The following is a 26808-nucleotide window of genomic DNA, read 5'->3' on the forward strand; positions in this document are numbered from 1 at the left end:
ATTCCTACTCTAAACCTCAGGGTTGTTCAACCCTTGGTGGCAACAACTGACATTAAAAGTTTGGGAGTGGGATGTTGTTTACATCAATGGGGAAGAATTTTGGCCACTCTGCTTTGCAGAATTGTTTTAATTCAGCCACATTGCCTGTATAAGGTCATGCTCAAAAATAACTTTGACTAGGCCACTCCAAATTTTAACTTAGTTTCTTTTGAGTTATTCAAAGGTGGACTTTACCGGTGTTCCTTGGATCGCTGAGCAGAATTCATGGTTCCATCAAGTCATCCAGGTCCTGAAGCAGAAAACAAGCAGCCCCAGACCATCACCAACATTGGTACCATTTGTCTGTATGACAAATCTTTTTCTGAAATGCGCTTTTTTTTTTACAGCAGAAGTAACACAACGTACACCTTCCAACAATTTACCCTTTAGTTTCGTCAGTCCACAGAATATTTTCCCAAAAGTCCTGATGATCATCAAGATGTGTTTAGTAAATGTGAGACGGGCCTGTGTGTTCTTTGGGTCAGCAGCAGCTCTTGGGTCTGAGCCCTCCAATGGATGCCAATTTTGCCCAGTCTCTTGTTCTTATTGTTGAGTCATGAACTCTGACCTTAACTAAGACGGTGAGGTCATCTTGAGATGTTGTTTTGGTTCTTCTGGATCAGTTGTGGTAGGCCAGCTACGCCTGTGAAGGTTCTCCTCTGTTCCATGTTTTGTCCTTTTAGTTTCATCAGGGTTCTTACTGTGGTTCTCCAGAGTCCTTAGAATTGGCTTTGCAAGTATTTCCAGATGACAGTGACTTTGTTTCTCATTGGTTCTGGAATCATTTAGATTGGGTCCTAGTGTGGCTGGTGAAACTGAACCAAACATTTTCTTTATTACAGTTAATTCATGATTTATCAAGGACAGCAACTATTTTTCACAGTCACATTGTTTTTTTGTTTTTTTTTTACTTTTAATAGATTAAATCATCTTTTGAAAACTGATTATTGTATTGGCTTGTATTTTTGTCAGATATAAAAATCTGTTTGGTGACAAACTTTTACATGTGACGAAAAAAGCAAAAACAGAAGAAATCTGGAAGACGGTAAACACTTGTACGTGTTAATGCATTAACTAAAGATGTAACATATTCAAGGTGCCTGGAAAAGTGGAGGACAACTGAAAAAGTGAATACAAGCAGATAAACAGTTTCTGAAAGCCTTTTGGACAGGAGTCTGAAACTCAAGTCCTCGAAGGCGACTATCCTGCAACTTTTAGATGCATTTCTGCTAAACACACCTGAATCAAATAATTTGATTAAACCTGATCTCATGCAGAGTATGTAAATAAGCTATTTGATTAGGATGTGTTGGACGAGGGATCCATCTTAAAGCTGCAGGACACCGGTCCCCGTAGACTAGAATTTTAGACCCCTACTTTAGGAAAAGCAAATAATCCAGTAAAGACAAACCACAGACAGATACATCTTTAAACTTGGTACTGAGTACCAAGTTTTCAGCCAAGGGAATCCCCTTGTTGGGTCCGCCTGTCAAACTGAGTTCACGTTGGAACTTTCCATAGATTTAACTAAATGAAAGAGAGTAATTTGTCTCTTTGTGACAGACTGACAGTAAGAAAGCCTAAAGGGGAACGGCGCATGGCATTTGGAAGTTTTTCCCAAAGCACCAACACTTCTGAATGAAACAGATTCAGAACAGACCGCTCGGCGATGTGTCCTTTAAGGTGCCTTCACACTGGGTTAAGACCACGTTGCAACCTCCATGACTCCACAACCTGTAAGAATGTAGCTAGATCACGTTTTACACGTACTCAAAGAACCCCTCACATTTTGTCATATGCCAAGATCCTGCAAATTCCTGGTCTGGCTGATGTTTTGCATTCAATGCCAATGAAGGGTCGGTCCACTAGATCAAAACGAAAATAGTTTTCGCTGGCCTGTTCAGTCTCGACGTAACACTGCTTCGTCCCTTTGGTTCAGCAGCTGTTTTTTTATGCCTGAAATATTCAAAGGGCAATGGCTTAACAGAAATGGACGTTTACTCAAGAAAAACGAGTTAAGTGCAAAAGAAAAATACCTTTAGAAAGTTTGGAGAACTATGGATTCAGACCACTTCCAAACGCTAACAGAAAGATGTTTGGAAGAAATCTACAAAAATGAGTGAAGGAGAAGCTTCATGCAGAAAATGATCTGAAGGATCAGATCTGAGTTTCTTCAGTGGTCCAACGGTTCTTCCTGCATGTCCTTGAACCTAGTTGTTATGGTATTAATCATAATCTCACCAACTCTGAGAGATGAGGATGCAGAAATTAAGATCTGTAACGTTCAGTCTGTGGGTTGCTCTAGTCTTTGTGTGGAAGTTGTGACTAGTGAGGAAGATCCAGACTCTGTGGCTCTGAGGTTGATGTACTGTGTCTGAACCGCAGGTCCAGCTCTCTGATAGCATCAGAAATATCCCACCCACTCCTCTGCAACAACAAATAGGTGGTGTCTGACTGTCTCTTGTGCTATCAGTTAGTCTCTGAAAGCAGACTAAGCCCAGTCACTTCCTTTTCCAACACTTTTTCATGGTTTGGTATCAAATATAGTGCTTTGAATCAGTATTACCCAACACATTTCTTCTGCTGTTGATTTTTTTGTCACATATAAACGTTTCAAATCATCAAACGAAGAAGGCAGTTTTCAAATTATTTCATGTACTATATATTATATAATTGTATTTATATGAGGGTTAATTATTATGTGCATCTATAGTAATCAGAGAAGTTTGTGCCTTTTATAGGCCCAGAACTCATTTTCTGACTCTCTCTAGAAATGCAGGTTTATTTTTCAGCTACAGAACCTGTTTTGGACTATTACATCTTTCTGAATAGCCTATTCATAGTAGTTTTGTTAATTGTGTGCATTAGGCAGGGGCTGGTATGAAGTATTAACTATAAAATTGAGAAAAAATACTTTGATTAGTTTTATTACAAATATCTTTAAAAATATATATGTTTTCTTGATGTTTAAAAGAGAAAAGAAACAGTTATTCCTTCTTGAATATTATAGCTATATCGTTATTAATGACATTTAATTGTCTGTGTAATTTGTATATATCCATATACATAATAGCAGTTTTCAGTTGCATATTGTGCAGAATATTATAACTTTTTAGTCTTCTGCTCTTTTTTTTAAAAAGTAACATAAGTATAACAACCAGATATTAGCATTTTTTTGTTGGGCTATCTGTTCTTGCAGCTAGCCTGCATTTGGTTGCTTAACAGGCACGTTGCTTGCCCAATGTTGTTTTTTTCTCGACTAAATAGGCAAATCTGTTTTTCTAAGTGAGAGGAAAGTGTGGTAGCCTTCTTTCAGCCGGCCGGCCTTCTTTGTGCAGCAACGGGTGGAGGAGGGGCCGTGCTGGAGAAAACTCCAATCATTATCTCTGACTATTTATTTAAGAAAATAATTAGAGAAACTTCATCAGCAGCCAATTAAAGAGGCTTACTAGAGGACATAGACATCTGAGAGCAAAACAATTATTCTCTCCTCTTTATTAGGTGAATTATTTGATGCAAACGCCCAAAATTGGCATCTTGAAAACAAATCTCAAAAAGAAAAATTGCTCCTGAGAAGCCAGCAGAAACAAACTAAGTAATTTTTTTTTTAGGCAATATAAAAGTTGTTTTAATTTACTTTTGACACCAAATATAGAGCAACAGAAGAACTGACAGATAATTGGATAACCAATTAGAATTGTGGGCTTTATAATGAAACACAGCTTATTTTAGGCGTAAACAGACTTACCTATAGGGGCTTTACTCAAGATATGTGAACCTTTTTTAAATCTACTGCTAACCTATCCAGATTGGTTAAACTTCTAACGATATGCTAATAGTCAAACTAATCACTACCTAATTTATTGTAATTTTGACATGTTTTCATTCTGGAAGTCAATATACATACTAGATTCATTAAAATGCAAGTCAGTTAATTAAAGACAGGCCTCAGTTTGATACAGATCTTAATGCCATACAAGTTTTTTCCAATCATGCATGAGAAGCTGCAAGCAACTAAAATACACATAATAACTTTAACTAAGGTGTTCAGTGGCTGTTTTGTATCCACTGAATAAAAGCAGAAGAGTTGTGTGCCTAATTATTAAGGATTATGGGAGGATTTGTCGTACTTTTCCAGGAATATGCAATACATTTTGTTTTTAGCCATGTGTCATTTACTAGTATCGCTGTTCAACATGGTTTCAAAACATCCTAATGTTTTCCTCAACCCATTTATCTGGTTTAAAGTCCTTCTAATGAGATGGTAGAGAAAATACTGCAGTGACAAGAGTTCATTCTGGTCATTTGGAGCATAAAGGAATGCAATGCTTCCCCTCCCCTACCTGTTGCTGCTTACTGCTGCTTAGCTGGCTGAGTATATTTTGAGACTGTGTGTTCATGATAATTTTATGCAAGGTTGTCCCACTGTGAGAATCTCATACTGGCCCGTATCTGATGTCTATTCTAGTGTCAGTGGAACAGTGGGTTCATGGAGGTTTCTGTTCTGTTTATAGTTTAGGATCGTCTAAAGGTTTATTCTCACAATCTGCTACAGGTTTTTTCCATATTTTGACAAAAACAATATTTTTCAACAGGCTGAAAGTCTGACTTTGCTCTTGAATTAGTTTCATAGCTTGTTTTTGGACCCTTGTTGCATATTTTAGCAAATATTTTCCCAAACAGTTTTAAGAAATATATGTATTTAAATCTGTTTTTTATCATCTTTTAATCTGCGACATATTCTCAGATGTAAGTTTTTTTAAATTTGTTTTTAGAAAGTTTATGCTATGGCTGTTGTACAGTTGTAGAGTTATTGTACAGTTATAGCACGGTTGTGCAGCAGAAAGTTCTTGTGTGGATGTTGAATTGTAGGGATTTTGGAATTATGAAGTATTTGTACAGTTGTACAGCGGTTGTAGGGTTGTTGACTTTTGTATTGTTTTTTGCATAGCTGTTGTACAATTTCTGTACATTTTGTATACAGCTGTTATATGGTAGTGCTCCATAATATATTCCACATGACAACAGTCTGAAAATAAAATAATTAAATCCATCAGTAAATAATAAAATTTTCTCATAGTAAACACTATCGTGGAGACCATGAATATATTCAACACTGAATATTACGCTACATGTTTGCTGTACCTGTAATATTTATATTTGTTTTTATTTTGTTATTTTTTGCTTTTATCTTCAGGGTTTTCATCTCTGATCAGAACTTTTAAAGGCTGATGTTTCATAAAAGAAAATGTTTGCTAACCCATGCGATACATATTTAAGTTGTTTTAAAGCACCAAAAAAAATGTTTTAATATAATTTAAAAAGAGAGAAAAAAAAAACAGTTTTATTAAATTAAAGGTCAAACTTTGAAACGCTCCATCCCTCCCTGAAAAGCAAACCTGTCTTTACAAGTTTCTGTATTTAACCAGATAAGTCCTCTGCTTGTTTTCAATCTTCATTCTTCTTCGTGTGTTTTGCCACACTGTGGCGTCCTGACGGCTGCTTTCTTTGATCTAAGAGGCAGAGTCTTGCCGTTCAGGGTGTAACAAGGACAAACAAGGAGGTTTCTAAGAGGAACTATTTCAGAGATCAAAAAGGAAAGCACAGCGGATTTCCTCTTTTCTCTTTCCTCAGGCTGTGATCCAAACCGAAGAGTTAAAGTGATATAATCTCACCTCCCGAGTTGAGGAATCCTCCTCCTGCTCTGCAACAGCGAATCTAATTTTTGTCCTAGGAAGCTTCACAGGAAGCAAGCGTGCAGCTAGCAACTGTTTTCACTTCATTAATGAGAAGCTAATTGAGCTAAATTCATTCAGATTTTCTTTACTGCAGTCCTTTGTACCTTTTAGATGTTTAGATCCAAGAGTTTGTGTTTATTTTTCAATGCAGCTTTCCAGAATTCACGTTTTTCTCTAGTTAGATCACGATTGCTAAAACCAAAGGCCATCTCATCATTTCATGAGCTACGTTGCTTTCTGTAGAATAATGCCAATGCCAGGAAGATGCCAGAATTAAATGTATTATTTCTAGGTTTTACATTTCTGATGCTATACTTTAATAAATCGTTTAAAATAGCTGCATTCCTGATACCAGATTGTTTGATTTGACGAACATATTCGTCTCTGATGGGAAATTATGCAAATTGAAGTGAAAATCTTTCATCGTTTTGTAGGCACTCAAGTTTGCATTTGCCCTCTTTGATGTCCTTTCTGAAATCCCAGCTGAAAGGAAGACTGGGAATTCAAGAAAAACATTACGCTGCAGATACATGAAATAAAACTAAAATACATCACTGCTGGGAAATGGGGCATTTTGGCTGTTTCTGAGTGTTGCAAGTGAATTTCTAATATTTCGAGGCAAAGGATAAATGTTATAGGGATTTACAATATTATTTTACTGAATTAAAAACAAGTACATTTGAAGTTGTGTACCAGATTGTCTTGGTTGTTTTTACAATTTTCTGCTGGTTAAGTTTTTATCATGGTGGTTGGCATCTCCTGTAGTGGTCAGTGATTGAGCAGATCTGAAGAAGCCTCTGACTGAAGACACATCGATGTTGTATGACAAGATGGAGATGATGCTCCTGGTTGCCTGTAATGTTATTCATTTTATGAAGAATCCTTCTCTGCACAACAATCTCCAGAGGTTCCAGAGCAGTTCCCATAAAAGAGCCAGCCTTCTTCACTGCATCTGATGCTGCTACCCCAACAGATGATGTAAGAAGAGAGCACACTCTCCACAACAGACTTATAGAAGATATGCAGCATCTTACTGGAAGCTTTAAAAAGTACAGTTTGCTCTGTCCCTTCTTGTAGACGGCTTCAAAGTTGCATCTCCACTCCAGTTGGTAATCTAAGTGAACACTGAGGTATTAATACTCCACCACCTCCACTTCTTCTCCCATGATGGAAATAGTGTTTAAGCTATTCCTGTTTCTCATACAGTCTTCAATCATCTCCTTTGTTTTAGTAACGTTCAAGATGAGATGATTGTTTCCACACCATGCCACAAAACGGTCCACCACCTTCCTGCTTCTTGTCCATCTCTGATCCACCTCATGACTGCAGAATCATCTGAGTATTTCTGCAGATGACAGGAGTCTGTCTTGTACTGGAAGTCTGAGGTGTACAGAGTGAAAAGGAATGGTGAGAGTACCGTCCCCTGTGGTGCTCCTGTGCTGCTGACTAACTGGTTAGACTCACAACCCTTCAGTCTCACAAACTGTGGTCTGTTTGTCAGGTAGTCTTTGATCCAGGAGATTGTTGAGGCCTCTACCTGAGGCTTTGTCCAGATGACAGTGGGTTTGTTGAAGCAGGTGTATGATGGCATCTTCAACTCCAACTCCACAGCAATAAGCGAACTGAAGGGGATCCTGATTGTTTACTGTTTGCTTACTCAGGTGGGCCAACAGGAGTCTCTCTAGGACCTTTATGATGTGGGATTTCAGGACAACAGGTCTATAGTCATTGAGGACTGATGGGTGAGTTTTCTTTGGTACCGGAACAAGACAGGAGGTCTTCTACAACACTGGAACCTTCTTCTGGGTCAAGCTAAGGTTGAAAAGGTGCTGCAGAATCCCACAGAGCTTCTCTGAACAGGCCTTCAGGACTCTGACACAATAAGGATAGATAGAAATCCAATGTAATAAACAGAATGGGGGAAACACAGACTCTATGTACAATTTTTCTTACCTTTGCTGTCTCATGTTGACTGAAAAGATGATGATTGCAAAAGCTGTTCTGAAGTGCAGGTAGTGGAGCAAAGTTAGTCTGGCAATCATAGCAGTTCTGCAGGTCCTGGTTGGATTTATCATTTGGACTTCAAGGTAACAATTTTATTCCCTTTTCTTAACTGAGGGCATTAATCAGGCTTGATGGTTTTTTGTAATCAACTTTGATAAAAATGACCACTACAGACTTTCAGAGATGAAAACTGATCATAACCTCTTCCATGCGTTTAGCTGATTAACCAGAAAATGTATCCAGTGTTCTCGTGTACTGTACAACTGAGACATTTAGTACAAGTAAATCTAACTGAAGGACAAATTTGATTAAAAACACAAGTAAAATATACATAGCTACACTGTGCTGTCCTTTGTTTTTACTGCCTGTAATTACAGTTTACTGGGATTAAACAGGTGACTGAATGATGTCTTAAAAATTTGATCATAGAAGCATCTTTCTGCAGTGCATTGATCTATGCTCACTTATAGCTTTTAAAACTAGCAGGACAAAGATAACGGTAATGTCACGTTATTCTAGCGCTAGTTTGATTTTTTAAAAATTTATTAAGCTAAATATTTTTATTATCTTTGTCTTAAATGTATCAGATTAGAGCCGCAACAAACTCAGGAGTTTTAAACATGGTCAACGCACCATAAATGCCAGTTGACGACAGCAGTAAGCTAGGCTAGCAGTCACTAATTCATTGAGTTTATAATGTTTTTAGCAACATCTTATGTATTCATTTGGTCATGGCACAAAAATAAAACATTAAATAAACATTTAACAATAGAAATAATAATGAAGAACGAAATTGGGCATTGCTAGAAGCTTTATTGCCTTATTTAGCATGCTAGCTCAAGCAATCGTTGACTCCTTTTGGCTTTATGTACTGTTATATTTTGTAAGATTTAATCTAAATGTCTAAAATGTCTTAATGTTTGTATTTTAATTAATATTTTACAAAGTAGTATAAATAAAAAAATGTAGAAAACTGACTGGGGTTTAGATACTAATTGTCAATTAAAATTTTACAGGTTTATAGCTACATACTAAATGGCCAATGGATCATAATTATCAGCAGTATGAAATTTATAATTGAATAAAAATTAGTTAAGATAAGAGCCTTTAAATTGTTCATTTTATCATCTATAGCCCTATTTTCACAGTTGTAGTAATTGTATGTGCATCTTTTAATGGGTTTTAATTACATTTTAGACCAATGTGTCTTATACAAGCTAATATGAGTTAACTTATTCAGAATTTAAGCAAGTTAAGTCTAATGTTATCCACTAATTATTTTAGTTTTACATTTCTGGCATGTGATTTTACTGTTTTTATAAAAACCACCCTGGTTCATTGTCTTCAATTACAATAAACAGTAAGCTTCATAATGGGTTTATTGATGGTTTTTAATCGGCCATTTAAATCAACAAAATAAATAAAAATAAGAGGGTTTTATGGCCTTATGGCCTTAGTTAGCATCCAACCTAATGGGTCAAGTGGTCTTTGACTCCCTTTATTATCTAAAAAATTATAATTAATGTTTTACCAAATACTTTTTATGGTGAGACAGAATGACTGCTTTAAATTGTGAAACTAATAAAGTTGCACTAATATATAAAACCATCAAATTTCCAGCTTCCCGTGTTTAGTTTCAGGAAAGCATCCATATTTTTATGCAAAAGCGTTCCAGCCTCCCACTTCCACAATGTGCTTCAAGAGAGCATCATAAGATGGCAGCCATTTTAATTTACTAAGCAAAGAAAAGCGAAATGATGCCAGAATCAATAAAAAGACACACAGTCTCATCCTGCAATAGAGTTTTACTAGACTCTGCAGTTTTCCACAGAGATCTGGAAGGAGGGCTCGACAAATTGTGTGTGCACGAGTCGATGGTGCAGTTGCAAGCTCCTCACCTTCCTCATCACATGGTTCACACAGTGTGTGGTTACCAAGACAACAGGTAGTGGAATGGATAGGCTCTCTGGGGATTTCTGTGTGTCGGTCTGTCTGTGTGTGTGAAAGAGAGAGAGGCGGAGTTGCTGTTGTATTCTGTGCTTGCTCTCTCCGGTTTGCTGCAGAAAGATCGAGCGCTGAAACACAGTGAAGCAGTGAAGCGTGCAGCCAGGCTTTACCATGCTGACTACAATACTGACTCTAAGTGTGTGTGTGTGTGTGTGTGTGTGTGCGAGTGTGTGTTCTTCTGATGCTTTTTCATTTCGGTCACACGATTAAGTCCAAGGTGACTCCAGAGAGAAAAATGGACAGCCTTCATCTGTGAGGATGAGTGTAGGGAGGAAGAGGAAGCCAATTATGCATTTTAATAAGAAGCATATCAGTTAAATCAAATTTTTCAATTATTACCTATCAAATTAACCGCTTTCAGTGCGTTTACATCCCAATATGAACATAAATCTATTTTTGGACTGGATGGTGTTGAATTATTTGCACATGAATAAAGAAAAGTAAGCTGCTCCCTATACGTCCTTTGTGATCCATTCAGTCCTGAGAAATAAAAAATTGTGCTAATTTTTACTGGGTTTTGGATGGCCCTGTTTTACGTTAGTTCTAATCACATAATATGTTTATCCCAGCAGGAGAAAGTTAATAATTATTTTATTTCTGTAACTCCTTTTTAATGTTATTAATTTCATCCTTCTTTCATGCAACAAGAAAAATGTAATTGGTATTTCTAAGTACTTTCCGATTTTTAGTTACGTCCAGTTGGTTTCAGGGGAATTTGTTCATGTGCATTTATCAATCCTGTTGGGTTTTAAAATGTGTGAAACATCACCGACAGTAGCAGGCTCAGTTCAAACCTGTAAGTAACAGATGTAGGATTCAATAAATATCACAAAATCTAGAATATAAAACTGTAGCACAAATAAATAATTTAAATTCTGAAGCCATGTGGATATGAGCTGCAGCTGCACAACAGTATCCGATGCAGTGCTTCATTCTGTGCATCTCAAACCTTTTTTGGTCATTCTCGGATGGAGTTACTCAGAGTGGTGAGTTATGACCAATAGCCTGTTAGAAACACAAATGCTGAACCCCATTACACCCATACTGCCTGCATGCTGTTGTTTTTTGTGGTGTAAATGCATGGTAAAAGTGTTTGGAGCCACCCTTTCATTTAAAGTTTGCTTTTTAGTTGCATAATTCAAACAAACGTTATGAGCTTTGTTTGTAAACATCATCACAAGTTGAATATTTTTTCATCTCCATATGGTTTACTGTGATAGTAGTTGATTATTATGACAATTTCTTCCTTAAAAGGACTATAAATGGCAAAAAACATTGTTAAACAATAAACATATTGTGGTGGCAAAAACCATTGCAATGTGTTTGATTACTGATGTATTTTGTTTGTGGTCTTTTCTTCACCAGGATAAAAATAGCAAAATTGTGTTGTATATATTGTCAGGGCAGCCATTATAATGTCTGTTTTGGTGTATTCCTACAGGGTATACAGCGGTAGTTTTCTTAGTCTACCTCATTAAGCACTTAGAATAATTATTCATCTGTTGTAGGCTTTACTTGGCATGAATGGGCTTATTGATGTAACCTTTGTTTACTTCGAATAAATCACATAAATCTATTCATACCCCTTGAACTTAGACATATTTATGTTTATTTATACCCTATCCTGCCACCCTCGCCTCAACTTTTTTTGACTCTATTGCTGCCTTCAAATTTGAAATGTTTTTACCTTTTCTCTATAAAATAAAGTTGGTTACCCACAGTGAAATTAATTTCCTTCACACTTGTTTCTATTTAAAAAGTATTTATAAACGTTAAAAAAATCATTGTTTTGTATCTGTGGTTTTTAAAACAAGGTCTGATAAATGGCTCCTTTGAAGGTGTCTGTTTCCCCGAAATTTAATTTTTTAACATTGTATGAGAGCATAATGCCCCTTTTCCACTGGCTCGTTTTAGCCGGTGCGGCGCCGCTCTACTCGGTACGGTACCAGTTGTGTTTCCACTGACCCACTGATGGCTGAAGCTATGGCAGGTGAAGCCCCACCTCCAGGCGTCAGGGGAGTGGGCGGTGCTGCTATTAACATTACTATGTTACATTGTCGTCTTCCGCTTATCCGGGACCGGGTCACGGGGGCAGCAGACTCAGCAGAGACACCCAGACGTCCCTCTCTCCAGACACCTCCTCCAGCTCCTCCGGGGGGAGCCCAAGGTGTTCCCAGGCCGGCCGAGAGACATAGTCCCTCCAGCGTGTCTTGGGCCGTCCCCTGGGCCTCCTCCCGGTGGGACGTGCCTGGAACACCTCCCGAGGAAGGCATCCAGGAGGCATGGATGCCCGACCCACCTCAACTGGCTCCTCTCGATGTGGAGGAGCAGCGGCTCTAATCCGAGCCCCTCCCAGATGGCCGAGCTCCTCACCCTATCTCTAAGGGAGTGCCTGGCCACCCTACGGAGGAAGCTCATTTCAGCCGTTTGTATCCGGGATCTCGTTCTTTCGGTCATGACCCAAAGTTCATGGCCATAGGTGAGGGTAGGAACGTAGACCGACCGATAAATCGAGAGCTTCGCTTTTCGGCTCAGCTCTCTCTTCACGACAACGGACTGGCACAGCGCCCTCATTACTGCGGCAGCCGCACCGATCCGTGTGTTGATCTCCCGCTCCATTCTTCCGTCACTCGTGAACAAGACACCGAGATACTTAAACTCCTCCACTTGAGGCAGGAACTCCCCTCCAACCTGAAGAGGACAAGCCACCCTTTTCCAGTCGAGAACCATGGCCTCTGACTTGGAGGAGCTGATCCTCATCCCAGCCGCTTCACACTTGGCTGTGAACCGCTAGAGGGGGCCAGCAGGACCACATCATCTGCAAAAAGAAGAGACGAAATCCTCTGGTCCCCAAACCAGACCCCCTCCGGCCCTTGGCTGCACCTAGAAATCCTGTCCATAAAAGTTATGAACAGGACCGGTGACAAAGGGCAGCTCTGCCGGAGTCCATCATGCACTGGGAACAGGTCCAACTTAGTGCCGGCAATGCGAACCAAACTCCTGCTCCGCTCGTACAGAGACCGGATGGCCCCTAATAAAGGGCCCCCGACTCCATACTCCTGGAGCACCCCCCACAGGGCATCACGAGGGACACAGTCGAATGCCTTCTCCAGGTCCACAAAACACATGTGGACCGATTGGGCAAACTCCCATGAACCCTCGAGCACCCTGTAGAGGGTATAGACCAGTGTTCCATGGCCGGGACGAAAACCACACTGCTCGTTCTGAAGCCGAGGTTCGACTATCGGCCGGACTCTCCTCTCCAATACCCTGGCGTAGGCCTTACCAGAGAGGCTGAGGAGTGTGATCCCCCTGTAGTTGGAACACACCCTCCGGTCACCCTTCTTATGAAGGGGGACCACCACCCCAGTCTACCAGTCCAGAGGCACTGTCCCCGACCGCCACGCAATGTTGAAGAGGCGTGTCAACCATGACAGCCCTACAACATCCAGAGACTTGAGGTACTCAGGGCGGATCTCATCCATCCCCGAAGCCTTGCCACCGCGGAGCTTTTTAACCACCTCGGTGACTTCAGCCTGGGTGATGAAAGAGTCCAACCCCGAGTCCCCAGCCTCTGTTTCCACCAGGGAATGCGTGATGGCAGGATTGAGGAGATCCTCGAAGTACTCCTTCCACCGCCCGATAATGTCCTCAGTCGAGGTCAGCAGTCTCCCGCCCCCACTATAAACAGTGTTGGCGAAGCACTGCTTCCCCCTCCTGAGGCGGCGGACGGTTTGCCAGAATCGCTTCGAGGCCAACCGGTAGTCCTTCTCCATGGCCTCACCAAACTCCTCCCAGGCCCGAGTTTTTGCCTCTGGCACCGCCCGGGCCGCGGCACGCTTGGCCTCACGGTACTTGTCAGCCGCCTCAGGAGTCCCACAAGCCAACCACAGCCGAAAGGACTCCTTCTTCAGCTTGACAGCGTCCCTTACTGCCGGTCTCCACCACCGGGTTCTAGGATTGCCGCCACGACAGGCACCACAGACTTTACGGCTGCAGCTACGGGCAGCAGCATCGACAATAGATGCGGAGAACATGATCCACTCGGACTCTATGTCTCCAACATCCCCCGGGATCTGGTCAAAGCTCTCCCGGAGGTGGGAGTTGAATACATCCCTGGCCAGGGGCTCCGCCAGACATTCCCAGCGCTTGGGCCTGCCAAGTCTGTCCGGCTTTCTCCTCCTCCAGTGGATCCAACTCACCACCAGGTGGTGATCAGTGGACAGCTCAGCTCCTCTCTTCACCCGAGTGTCCAAAACATGCGGCCAAAGGTCTGATGATACGACAACAAAGTCGATCATTGACCTCCTGCCTAGGGTGTCCTGGTGCCGAGTGCACTGATGGACACCCTTATGTTTGAACATGGTGTTCATTATGGACAATCCGTGACTAGCACAGAAGTCCAATAATAAAACACCACTCGGATTCAGATCGGGGAGGCCATTCCTCCCGTTCACGCCTCTCCAGGTGTCACTGTCATTTCCCACGTAGGCGTTGGAAGTCCCCCAGCAGAATAATGGAGTCCCCAGGAGGGGCACTATCCAGCACCCCTGAAAGGGACACCAAGAAGGCCGGGTACTCCGCACTACCGCTCGGCCCGTAGGCCGAAACGACAGTCGGAGACCTGTCCCCAACCCAAAGGCGCAGGGATGCGACCCTCTCATCCACTGGGGTAAACCCCAACACGAGACGGCTGAGCTGGGGGGCAACAAGTAAACCCACCCCAGCCCGCCTCCTCTCCCCATGAGCCACTCCAGAGGAGAAGAGAGTCCAGCCCCTCTTGAGGAGATGGGTTCCAGAGCCCACGCTGTGCGTGGAAGCAAGCCCGACTATTTCTAGTCGATATCTCTCGACCTCCCGCACAAGCTCAGGCTCCTTCCCTCCCAGCAAGGTGACATTCCACGTCCCTAGAGCCAGCCTAAGCATCCAGGGATCGGGCCGCCGAGGTCTCCACCTTCGTCCGCCACCCAATCCTCTTTGCACCAGTCCCTCACGGTTCCCCCTGCAGGTGGTGGGTCCACTGGGGGATGTCCTCGCGTCTCTCATTCGGGCTTGGCCCGGCTGGGTCCCGCGAGGAGCAACCCAGCCACCAGGCGCTCTCCGACGAGTCCCGACTCCAGGGTGGGACTCCGGTTTCGCCGTACCGGGCGACGCCACGTGCTTCGATTTAATAGTCGTCATGAGTGGTTCTTGAACTGGTCTTTGTCTGACCCGTCATGGTGTTACATTGTTACATAAAAATAATCTGTATAAAATGATAATAAATAAATAAATAAAAGCATATTAAAACTACTAATATTTGTATTATTGTATATGCAAGAATGTCTTATACAGGTCCTTCTCAAAATATTAGCATATTGTGATAAAGTTAATTATTTTCCATAATGTCATGATGAAAATTTAACATTCATATATTTTAGATTCATTGCACACTAACTGAAATATTTTAGGTCTTTTATTGTCTTAATACGGATGATTTTGGCATACAGCTCATGAAAACCCAAAATTCCTATCTCACAAAATTAGCATATCATTAAAAGGGTCTCTAAACGAGCTATGAACCTAATCATCTGAATCAACGAGTTAACTCTATACACCTGCAAAAGATTCCTGAGGCCTTTAAAACTCCCAGCCTGGTTCATCACTCAAAACCCCAATCATGGGTAAGACTGCCAACCTGACTGCTGTCCAGAAGGCCACTATTGACACCTTCAAGCAAGAGAGTAAGACACAGAAAGACATTTCTGAACGAATAGGCTGTTCCCAGAGTGTTGTATCAAGGCACCTCAGTGGGAAGTCTGTGGGAAGGAAAAAGTGTGGCAGAAAACGCTGCACAACGAGAAGAGGTGACTGGACCCTGAGGAAGATTTTGGAGAAGGGCCGATTCCAAACCTTGGGGGACCTGCGGAAGCAGTGGACTGAGTCTGGAGTAGAAACATCCAGAGCCACCGTGCACAGGCTTGTGCAGGAAATGGGCTACAGGTGCCGCATTCCCCAGGTCAAGCCACTTTTGAACCAGAAACAGCGGCAGAAGCGCCTGACCTGGGCTACAGAGAAGCAGCACTGGACTGTTGCTCAGTGGTCCAAAGTACTTTTTTCGGATGAAAGCAAATTCTGCATGTCATTCGGAAATCAAGGTGCCAGAGTCTGGAGGAAGACTGGGGAGAAGGAAATGCCAAAATGCCAGAAGTCCAGTGTCAAGTACCCACAGTCAGTGATGGTCTGGGGTGCCGTGTCAGCTGCTGGTGTTGGTCCACTGTGTTTTATCAAGGGCAGGGTCAATGCAGCTAGCTATCACGAGATTTTGGAGCACTTCATGCTTCCATCTGCTGAAAAGCTTTATGGAGATGAAGATTTCATTTTTCAGCACAACCTGGCACCTGCTCACAGTGCCAAAACCACTGGTAAATGGTTTACTGACCATGGTATCACTGTGCTCAATTGGCCTGCCAACTCTCCTGACCTGAACCCCATAGAGAATCTGTGGGATATTGTGAAGAGAACGTTGAGAGACTCAAGACCCAACACTCTGGATGAACTAAAGGCCGCTATCGAAGCATCCTGGGCCTCCATAAGACCTCAGCAGTGCCACAGGCTGATTGCCTCCATGCCACGCCGCATTGAAGCAGTCATTTCTGCAAAAGGATTCCCGACCAAGTATTGAGTGTATAACTGTACATGATTATTTGAAGGTTGACGTTTTTTGTATTAAAAACACTTTTCTTTTATTGGTCGGATGAAATATGCTAATTTTGTGAGATAGGAATTTTGGGTTTTCATGAGCTGTATGCCAAAATCATCCGTATTAAGACAATAAAAGACCTGAAATATTTCAGTTAGTGTGCAATGAATCTAAAATATATGAATGTTAAATTTTCTTCATGACATTATGGAAAATAATGAACTTTATCACAATATGCTAATATTTTGAGAAGGACCTGTATATGTTTTTGATGTATAAAATGATCCACTGGGATAATTATCTGGACCACATGCCGGCCAGAACTTATAAAATAAGGCCCAAGGGTTCTGATGTGTGGGAGGGTGCCAGGAGAAGCAGAGAGTAGAGACGCTGCTGTCTGGATGGTGAAGCTCCAAAATTTGCCTGAAGACGTTACCATTTTGTACTTTATGAGGAAGTTTTTGTCTCAGCCATGGCAAGAATGAGGACAAGGACTTTAAAGCGCAAATCCGCAGACGTCTGACCGCGGTGAAGTTAGTTTTAGGTTGGATATTGGATAATGTGTGTTTTGGGGAAAATGTTTGTGTGTCTGAACAGCTGATTTTATGTGTGATCAGCTGGTTTAGGATGTTATTAAATATAGCGCCCCCTACCTGCATGTAATTCAGAAAGCTGACTTGTCCTTTTTCTTTTTTTTCAGCGTTCAGGCATGGATTATGATTTGTAAAAAGTAAAATTATACTTTGGTTTGACCCGTGGTCCTTAATATTATTGTAGTCGCTCTAGAGTTTTATTAACTTCTCCCTGCACTACCTCTTGGAAAACCTGATTTCTCCTGGTCCCATGGCCAGTCAATGTACAGCAGTCTGTTCACACCACATGTAGTCCCGGATCAGTCCCGAACGTATCAGCTCAGGAGCAGGGACCAAAAAAGTTGGTACCGGTATGGAAAAAACAGTTATGGAAACACTCGCAATGCGGGTCGAGTGGAGTCGAGTAGATCCAGTGTAAAAGGGATATTACATATATCGGATGAGAGGGAATTTAATAACTACTATCTATCTAATAACTAATATCTGCAATATTAAAATGTGCACACATATTAAAAAAATAATTAAGTTAACATGCATTGATGCCACTGTGGTATTTAGAGTGGGACTTTAATTTCAGCTTGTGGAATTAGTCATCTTTTATAGTGGTAACAAAATAAAGGTGAGCCTACAGACATATTTATCTCCCTATGTGGTAAAATGTATTTGGGCAATTGCTTAAACCTAACTGTAGCTTGTGTCCATGTGCAAAGAATGGAAATGTAGGTATTAAAGCTGTATTTTCTGGGACATGAGGGAATCACAAGGTTTTTAAGTTGAATATTTCAAGTGGGCAATATCATTTCTTGCAGTTCTGTTGTGTTGCTGTTTATATCCAAATCATGCTCATACACTCTGCTTATGATGGGTTTGTTTATTCCCAACATAACGTCCTCATGTACACCGATCACACTTTTATATCAACCCATAAATTACACCACAGATTTTAACTCTGTCCACTTTTCTGTCACATCACTTAGCATTCTGGGCTTGGGGGAAATTACTAGGCTTGTGTCTGTGTACAGATGTGCGGACCCAGTTGGTGGAGCAGCAGCGCTGCCTGGAGCAGCAGACAGAAATGCGGGTCCAGCTGCTTCAGGACCTGCAGGACTTCTTCAGGAAGAAAGCCGAGATTGAAACAGAGTATTCAAGAAACCTGGAGAAGCTCGCGGAGCGGTTCATGGCCAAAACACGCAGCACAAAAGATCATCAGCAATACAAGTATGTTTAAATTGGTGCATCTGCTGCAGTAGTTCAACTAAAGGTTTATTGTGTGGTTTGATTCAAATTAGTAGGAAACCATTTTAAAGAAGAAAAACTGTTGATATATGGATTAAAATTTAATATATATGCACAAATCAATTAGCCAGAGATTAAAATCTAGCAGTTTTCCAATTATCAATTGTTCTTGTTTATTGGCAGGTCAAAAACTGAAAAACCAAAATTTGTTTTTATAGTTTATTAATATTTTAAAACTAAGTACATCCACAAATATTGATCTATAAACACATCAACTAACAGCATGGAGTGTGTTGTGCTTTTTTAGTTCAATCAAAATCAGAAAAAGGTTAATTGCATATGTTTCAAAGCATAAACTGTGGTTATCTTCTAATTTCTTCATTTTCTGAGGTATTCAAAAACATATTAGACCTAAAATAAAGCTGAAAATTGGTAGTTGAAGGAAACATCCCTGCCAGTGCATCTCTATTTAAGTACTATTCATTAAGGTGTGGCTCAAGTTATAAAATCATTAGGTAAACCCAGAATATTTAGCCATCTTTTCTCCGATTTTAGATCTATTAAAGAGAAAGTAAGCCAATCAAAGAATTTTTTCACAGTTTGTTATTTTATCCAAAGAGCTTCTAGTGCCTGGTTTTAGATCCAGTTCTAAAGTGTTTCTATAAGAAAGCAAAGCAAAGAACCAGTTTGGTTTCCACAGCCAGAGAGCCACCTATGTGCCATATTACCAAAAACATCTCCCTCTGCATCCTGAGTTTCTGTTTTGGTGCAGAGAAACAGTCTAACTCCATAGATCACTGTATTTCTCTCAGTATCACTCCAAACACAGTCAGTTCTAAACCCCATTTTAAACAACAGTAGATATAGACACACTTTAAAGTCCAGACTGGCATTCTGATCCCTGGAGGGACCCACACAGTTTCAAGCAGGATTTAAAAATCTCGATGAAGGTAAAAACGCCCAACCGTGTTTATAAACAGAGCTCCAAACAACATTTATAAATGCAGTTGAAAAATACAAAGCAGCTCCAAGCAGAGCGTCTGATGTCAAAATTGACAGTATTGGTCAGTATTTTTTATTAATGGTGAAGTTCTATGTTTTTATTGTGTTGAGAGTGCAACACATTCAAGAGATTAAAATGTGGTGTTTGCAGGATAAAACCTAAAAAGGTTGGCTAATTTACAATATTAGTTAGCTAGGCTAGCAGCAGTAGCTGAAACAATTTCATAGACGTATCTCTGTTTCTAGAGGCATTCATACTTGGTACTTGGAGTCGGTAGGAGTGTAGAATAGTTAAATTTAGTCTCTCCAGGTGTTGCAGAGATATCTTTATATTCTGTTTGGGTCATGTTTTTCAGTCCGTTCAGTTTTCTCTATCATCTGTTTTTCCAACTGTTACTTCACAGTTATATATATTATATGGACTTCCAGACAATCATTTCCACGTATTTGTTATATTTATTTCTCGCTATGATTTTGTAGTCCAAGCTCCAGTATGCTGAAGCTGAAAGAGGATAAATTTGGTTCGGTTGTTGGGTGTATTATCCCACACAATCCATTACATCGTCTCACAGCATCAGAACCCCTTCAAAATGCCTGGTTAAATTTTATTTTTCATGGAAATGTTCCTACATCAGTTGGGAAATTCCTGTTCCCCCACTTCAAGGATGAGTGTCTTCAGCAACCTCCACCAGTATCCAGAAGGTTTTGCTGAAGGACTTCATCTGATTAAAGGGTCAGTTCCTTCTGTCTATGGAAAAGACAGACACAGCAAAGCGGTAATCTGCAAATAACGCTAAAATGACAACAAATGTTTTTTTTAAATATTAATTTGATAAACATGAAGTTGATATGACATCCTGGCTATTGTAGCAGTAGCATCGTGCCTTCTGCTTATGTTAGTGCTGTGTGCTGCTTCTAGCTCCTTGAGGACAGAACCGTACTGCGTGTTTTGAATATTTTTATTACATCAACAGTTTAGCATTGTTTTGCCATTTTTGTCTCGTTTTTGTGGTGCTAGATAATTGTTATCAAACTACAATAATGGCCGAACGGGTTAAAGTTCAATGCTCCTTGACGTCTTGGGGGCAGGGTGGGAAGTGGCTCAGTAGTATTTAAAGAGACGGCACCAAAATGAGTTGCTCTCAGATGCACCTCAGAACAGGTAAAAGAGGAGCCTGTGGAGCTACAATAACAAGGAGTTCAGACCAAAGCGTTGCAGCTCCACAACTGAATGATTTAAGTGTGAAAAGGAAGAATTTAAAAGCATGAAATGTCCCCTTTAAAGTATGTTTAAAGTTGTTTAATATTAATGTTTTAATTCCAGAAAGGACCAAAATCTGCTCTCTCCAGTCAACTGTTGGTACTTGTTGTTAAATCAGGTGAGACAACATGTTTCCAACCTTTCCAAAGGAATCTAAGAGACACAGAGAAATAATGAATTATTTTAACCATGGTTGTTTTTTAGGTGAGGAGGGAGAGCAAAGACCACGCCACCCTCAGTGACCTCTACCTGAACAACGTTATCAGCCGCCTGACGCACATCAGCGAGGATTCGGCTCGCCTACTGAAACGGGTGAGGCCCTTTATTAAAGATATTTTTTCGGCACTAGTTGCCTTTATTTTTTTTATTTTTTTATTTTTTGACAGTAGGCAGACAGGAAAGAGGGGGAGACATTCAACAAATGTCGCCAGGTCCAGGACTCGAACCCGGGATGGCCGCTTCGAGGACTGTAGCCTCCGTATATGGTCGCGCGCTTAACCCCTACACCATCAGCGCCGCGCCCGGTGAGGGCGCTCCATTGTTGTCAAAGGCATCGTTAGACATGGGCTTCCGGGCTTGACACCCGGATGTTTTTTGAATAGCCCTGGGTTTCACAAGACAGAAAATTTAAATATCACATCTATAAAAATAATTACCCATAAATATAGTTCCATATGTTTACTTAAAATTGAGCAGATTTATTTGCATTTCCTGTCTATTTTAGACTACAAGTCCACTGCAAAAAAAGCTGTCACTACCGACTCTTACGTGATTGTCCACAAAGTGTCTCAGCTCTAGTTATGCGCTTAGTAGAAGTGCAACTGAGACTGGAGATGTAACAGCAGAGCTGCTTCCTCCCCATAATAATGTTGGACAAATTATATAACTCGACTTATTAGGGTGGTCTGAAACATTTCAGTCATTATTTAAGAAAACTGTGACAAGTTCTTCTGTTGAAGCAGATGAAAAAAATTTCAGAAGCAAATTGCATGGAGGAGTTGTGTAAAACATAGTGAATAGAAGCCGCTGAAAGTTTCACTCTTTTTTTAAAGAATGGTTAGTTTTTGCTTTACTAATCAGGGTTTAAGTAGTATTATAGCAATGTAGCTGTCAAACTTGTTTTCACACCACCTGTAAGTTTGCCTAATGTGTGTCCTTCCGTAACAATATGTTGTTTAGGCCTAAAGGTCACATGCAGGAGTGGGAAGTAAAGTCAAAATACTGATATACAATCTGTCATTCAATTGGCTCCGACACAAATAAAAAATTATTAGTTGTGCAGCTAATTATCATAGGTAACCATGAGGAAAAAATGTTTATTAATTTATTCAGTAACAAGATAACATCATCGAGGTCACACCTTTTCTTACTTGAGAATCTTAATGCTCACAAACACCAGTAGTCGCCTTGATGATCCAGCTTCTGACTCATTGCTAGAGTTATCTGTCGTAGTTGTGGCATCAACTGGTTTTGTTGTCCCACAGCTTTGGCTCGTTACATCGCTAGAAGCCAAGATTCCAGTTGCTTCAGGATCCTGCGGGAAAAGAGTTTAGAAAAAAGAGACTGTTTGTGGTCAGTGAGGAGAAATTCAGCCTGTTTAGTTTTATGAGCTTTCCAATTTTCATGCATAGAGGATCTTGGGGGAAAGTAAAAGTGCTCCCTCCATCCTCTTCAGTCGCACCACTGAAGGGCCAAAAATTCTTTCAACATTTATTGTTAGAATGTATTTATTTTTGGTTTTCTATTTTTCTTGCTTATCCATACTTGGTAGTGCCTTTCCTTTTCTAAGGGCTGTGGCTCCAAAGACTTAAACATTAAAATGAATTACCTGTTTTAAAAAAAGGTGATAAAGATTACTTTTTTTTCCTTACTTACAAGATTTTTAGGTTTGTTGCACTTTTAATAAATAAATAAAAAAACAACAACAAAGCATCCAGTTTGGCCTGATTGCTACTTCATTTCTATAAAGATATTGATAACTAGTTGCTAATAAATAAACTATATGAAGACCTCTTTAAACGCTGTGGGCCAGAAACATCAGCTGAGCGGCATCAGATGAATAAATGGATTTGACCACACACAAACAAATGAATTCATAATTGAAGCCAAGCTTGTCTTCCTGCTCTGCTGAATCCCTGCCTCATGCATTAAACAGCCGAGCAGTTTGGGGAAGGAGTTATGTGGCAGCATCAATATTGCATTATGCTAAAATGTCTGGAATCCCGGGATGGATGAATCCCATTCCCAAAACGCCCACAGAACGTTGCCGTCGTCATGGTCACTAGGGCGGATGTCTCTTATCGGCGTTCGTCCTCTGAGCGGAGTTTGATGTGATGGAGGTCCTCCGCTTAGAGCTGCTGGCAGTCGCTGCACTTTAGTTGGCATGAATAAAAGACGAGCCGGAAGCGAGATTAATAATGAACACAGCGAGCTAAAGTTAGAGGCTGCGGAGCACGCGCTTGTGTGTTTAATTTGTTAAAGTCCACAGCAGGCCTAGCAGAGCTCTGCGGACTTTACTTCTCATCCCTTTTACTGCAATAATGACAAAAAGGACACATGCAGAGACAATGCGCACAGAGATGAATCCCAGATTTATTCAAGCAAAGCCAGTACAATTTGTTCAAAGTCACTTTGATGATTACTGCTTTTAAAATAACAAAATATGCCCACAAGAGGTGGCTAAAAACTCAACAAATAAGTTTGAAACTGGATTTTGTAGTCCAGTACTATACACTTAATCTTCTCTTAAATATGTTAAAGAAATTCCTAGAATGATTACTGCTCCTAAAATTACAAAAACAACCCCTTTATTGCATAATGTAACTGTTTTCTGTGTCTCGAGCCACTCCAAGCCACTTTAAATCTCTCTTATGCCTAAACTAATCTACGTATATTAAACTCAGACAGTTGAAAAGACTCTAACTGAAATAATCACATATCGTGAAAATTATGTGCACTATGAATTTTAAGTTATATGATTCATGACCAGGTTGGGGTTGGAATAGAGAAAGACTGGTAAACCCAGAAGACCATACCCCAACCTGTCTATGCATCTACTGCTTAATTATGCATTCATTCATAAACAAGACTTCAAGATATTTGAACACTTTAGCTACCAACGGCGCCTCAACCCATCTCAAAAGGAGTTTCTCAGTTGTGAACAATGTTTAAAAGGAAATGACTCGCATCATGACAGCTTCATAGCCTCACGTGAACACAACCCACACGGGAAGCAAGCTTGAATTTCTGTCGAGTATTTGAACGCAGTTCTAGCTTTCTTCCAAACTTTGGACGTTAATGTATGGCTGTTTAAGGTCAGCCAGTCCTTGTCTGTGTTAAGCAAAGACAAATATGTAGAAAACTGGACTGTTAGTCCATGAGTTCCACCCAAATGAGCCTAATGAACAACCTCAATCACCTTTTCAACACATTACGACATCAGTAGACATCTTTATCTAGGTGCCTCTTAACCTCTTTCACTTCTCAACCACATTGTCATGTTGTTTAGATGGAACGAAACATTGTCTTTTCAACGTACTCCTCCAACATGGTCATAAAACCTCCTTCCAGTCCACCAGTCATTTGTGGAGCCGCCATGACAGCTCTGAGAGGTTAAAGACACATATCTGCTGCCCTTTTGTTTCACAACCCAGGTTACACTCACACTGGTCCTCCCAAATCTGGGGTTGCAGCATAGGTAATTAAAAAAGTCAATATAAAATGAAAGCAATGAGTAAAAGACTCATAAAGCCTGATCACCCCTGGTGTTCTGCTTCATCTTTGGAAAAAAAGTCCAGGAGCACTAACCTTATAGACCGTGTAGGAGAATACTGGTGAAGCAAGTTTGAGAAACAGGGTGGAGCAACGCCATTAAAACATTTAAAAACAAATTTTAAAATGAAATCTGTAGCACACAGGGAGCCAGTGAAGAGCAGCCAGCATAGGAATGATGTTTTCTCACCCATGTGATCCAGTTAGATGAGGAGCAGCTGCATTTTGGAAAGCTGAAGGCAGCCTGTCTGACACTGAAAGGAAGCGTGTTGCAATAGTCAGTAATACAGTTAGGCGTGGATGATCTTTCAAAATCATGCTTGGACAAAATAGTCTTGATTTTGGGAATGTATCACTGAAAAAGCTTGTTTTTACTACAGAGTGGACTGGTGTGTCAAATTTAAGGTCGCCATCTAATTTCACCCCCAGATTGGTGGCAGTGGGTTGTAATTATAAAGTCAAAGAGCCGAGACTCACATGGTGGGTGTCACAAGGGCCGCTTGGGTGTAATGTTATGACATTTATCATTAGAGCTCATAAATCTCACGGCCAACCACAAATGTCCTATCGTATTAAATTATTATGTCTCTAGATTTTGTTTTGGGGGTTTAATTTCTGAATGAAAATATTTAGTTGCTTGATTTACAGAAATTGCTTCTAAAATTATGAGGTGATACAGATAAGCTAGATACATCTAACAAAAAGCAGCCAAAAAATCTAGAATAAAAAGTTGTTTGTGTAAATAAGTTCAACACCAAAGGATTTCAGTGCTACATTTTGCTGAAAAGCCAAGAGACATGTTGTCTTCTGTGGGCAGCCGCCTGTAAATGCACATTTTGAACTTGTGTTGATATTTGTGTCTCAGAGTAAGGAGATCGTCTTGCAGCTTCAGGAAGACCTCATGAAGCTTCTGAATGAGCTTTACACGGTAAGTGGAACCTCATTTCAAAGCAGAATATCGTGTTTTAAAGCAGAATATATTATGTTTTGTATACCCTGGGGGTAACCCTAACCCTAACCCTAACCCTAACCTGTACAGAGAAAAAGGAAATTGCATGTTTTGATCAGTTTCAGCATTCAGTCTTCTTTGGTGGGAGTTTGTTTGAATCCCACATCCCACCATTCTGTCTTGTAAAAGTTTTCAAATCGTTCAGATTGTGAGGACATCTCATGTCCTCAGCCCTGTTTAGGTGACCCCACAGTTGATCTGTCAGATTTACTTCTGGGTTCTGCCTGGTCTTCTCCGAAAACCTTTATTTATTTATTCTTGAAGCCATTCTTGGACTCACTGTGTTGCTTCAGCTTTCTTGCAGACACCTGAAGGTTTTGGGTAAAAACACACAGGGATTTAGAACGGTTCATAATTTTATTGACCTGAGCAAAAATCTCTTCCACCTGAAGAACATTAATCCCACAGCATGATGCTACCACCACCGAGTTTCACTGTGTGTGTGGCATTTGTTTCTTGTTTGTGTGCCAAACATATTTTTTGGAATTGTGGCACAAACGACCAGAACACATTCACCCGTAAGGTTTTGGGAGATTTTGTCCAAGTCTGGATGTTTTTTTGGAAGACATTTTGGACACATGTCCTTAAAATCCTGCTAGAAAAGCTGAACTTTGTTTCGGGTTAATTAGATTCATGAATAGACTGTTGGGGGTGGGGATAACCTCTGGTCTGGATGTGGGAAACCAGAATGACAGCCTCCTCTTCGTCCGGTCTGACTGTGGTATTATGGGCTGCTGTTACCTAGGTGATGAAGACATATCACATGTACAATGCGGAGATGATCAATGCTGAAGCCAAGCTGCGGGAGGCGGAGCGCCAGGAGGGCCGCGTGAAGGGCGTGTCGGGAACAGGCGGAGGGGGGGAGCCTGTGTTTGGCCTGCGGATAGAGGAGCGCCACCAGAGACGCAACGCCGCCCGCAAGATGGAAAAGATGAGAGAAAAGGTAAAGTAATCCTGACCCAAAACAAGTAAACGTTGCAGAATAACGATTATAAATGGATCAGACTTTTTATTGTTTTACTCATTTTGTTCTTAGAGGAAGGCCAAGTACTCAGAGAACAAACTGAAGACTCTGAAGGCCAGAAATGAGTATCTGCTGACTCTGGAAGCTACCAATGCCTCTGTGTTTAAATACTACATCCACGATCTGCCCGACATCATTGACGTGAGTATAAAAGCTGCTGTTTATGGGAAAGTTGTGGCTCTGTAAGGTCTGATTTTTCCAACTCAGCTTTTCCTTCTGTTGATTTGAAAATTGTATCTCAAGATAAACAATGGTAAGCTTATTTAAGACTACCATTAAAATCTGAAAAATACTCACCAACAGGAAGCCAATCAATTGAGGCTGACTGGGTTGTTATTTAATCCATTTTTTAATTTTTTCTAAAAGCTTCAAAGGATGACTTGCTAATTTTGACTAAGTCAATATAAAACGAAGTCATATAGTATTAGTAATAAAAATAACT

At 40.7% G+C, this 26808-nt stretch overlaps 1 protein-coding gene across 1 annotated transcript in view; it reads left to right on the forward strand.

The window, feature by feature from the left end:
• LOC124882908 (SLIT-ROBO Rho GTPase-activating protein 1-like) overlaps window positions 1-26808 on the forward strand; it is a 49000-nt gene that overhangs the window by 1896 nt on the left and 20296 nt on the right. Inside the window, exons 2-7 of the mRNA XM_047389561.1 lie at window positions 18086-18281; window positions 20626-20680; window positions 20767-20874; window positions 25199-25261; window positions 26088-26285; window positions 26379-26507. Of these exons, the coding sequence (XP_047245517.1) occupies window positions 18086-18281; window positions 20626-20680; window positions 20767-20874; window positions 25199-25261; window positions 26088-26285; window positions 26379-26507 (749 nt within the window). The remainder of the gene's footprint in view (window positions 1-18085; window positions 18282-20625; window positions 20681-20766; window positions 20875-25198; window positions 25262-26087; window positions 26286-26378; window positions 26508-26808) is intronic.

The sequence above is a fragment of the Girardinichthys multiradiatus genome, chromosome 17 (assembly GCF_021462225.1).
Source record: "Girardinichthys multiradiatus isolate DD_20200921_A chromosome 17, DD_fGirMul_XY1, whole genome shotgun sequence".
Lineage (NCBI taxonomy): Eukaryota > Metazoa > Chordata > Actinopteri > Cyprinodontiformes > Goodeidae > Girardinichthys > Girardinichthys multiradiatus.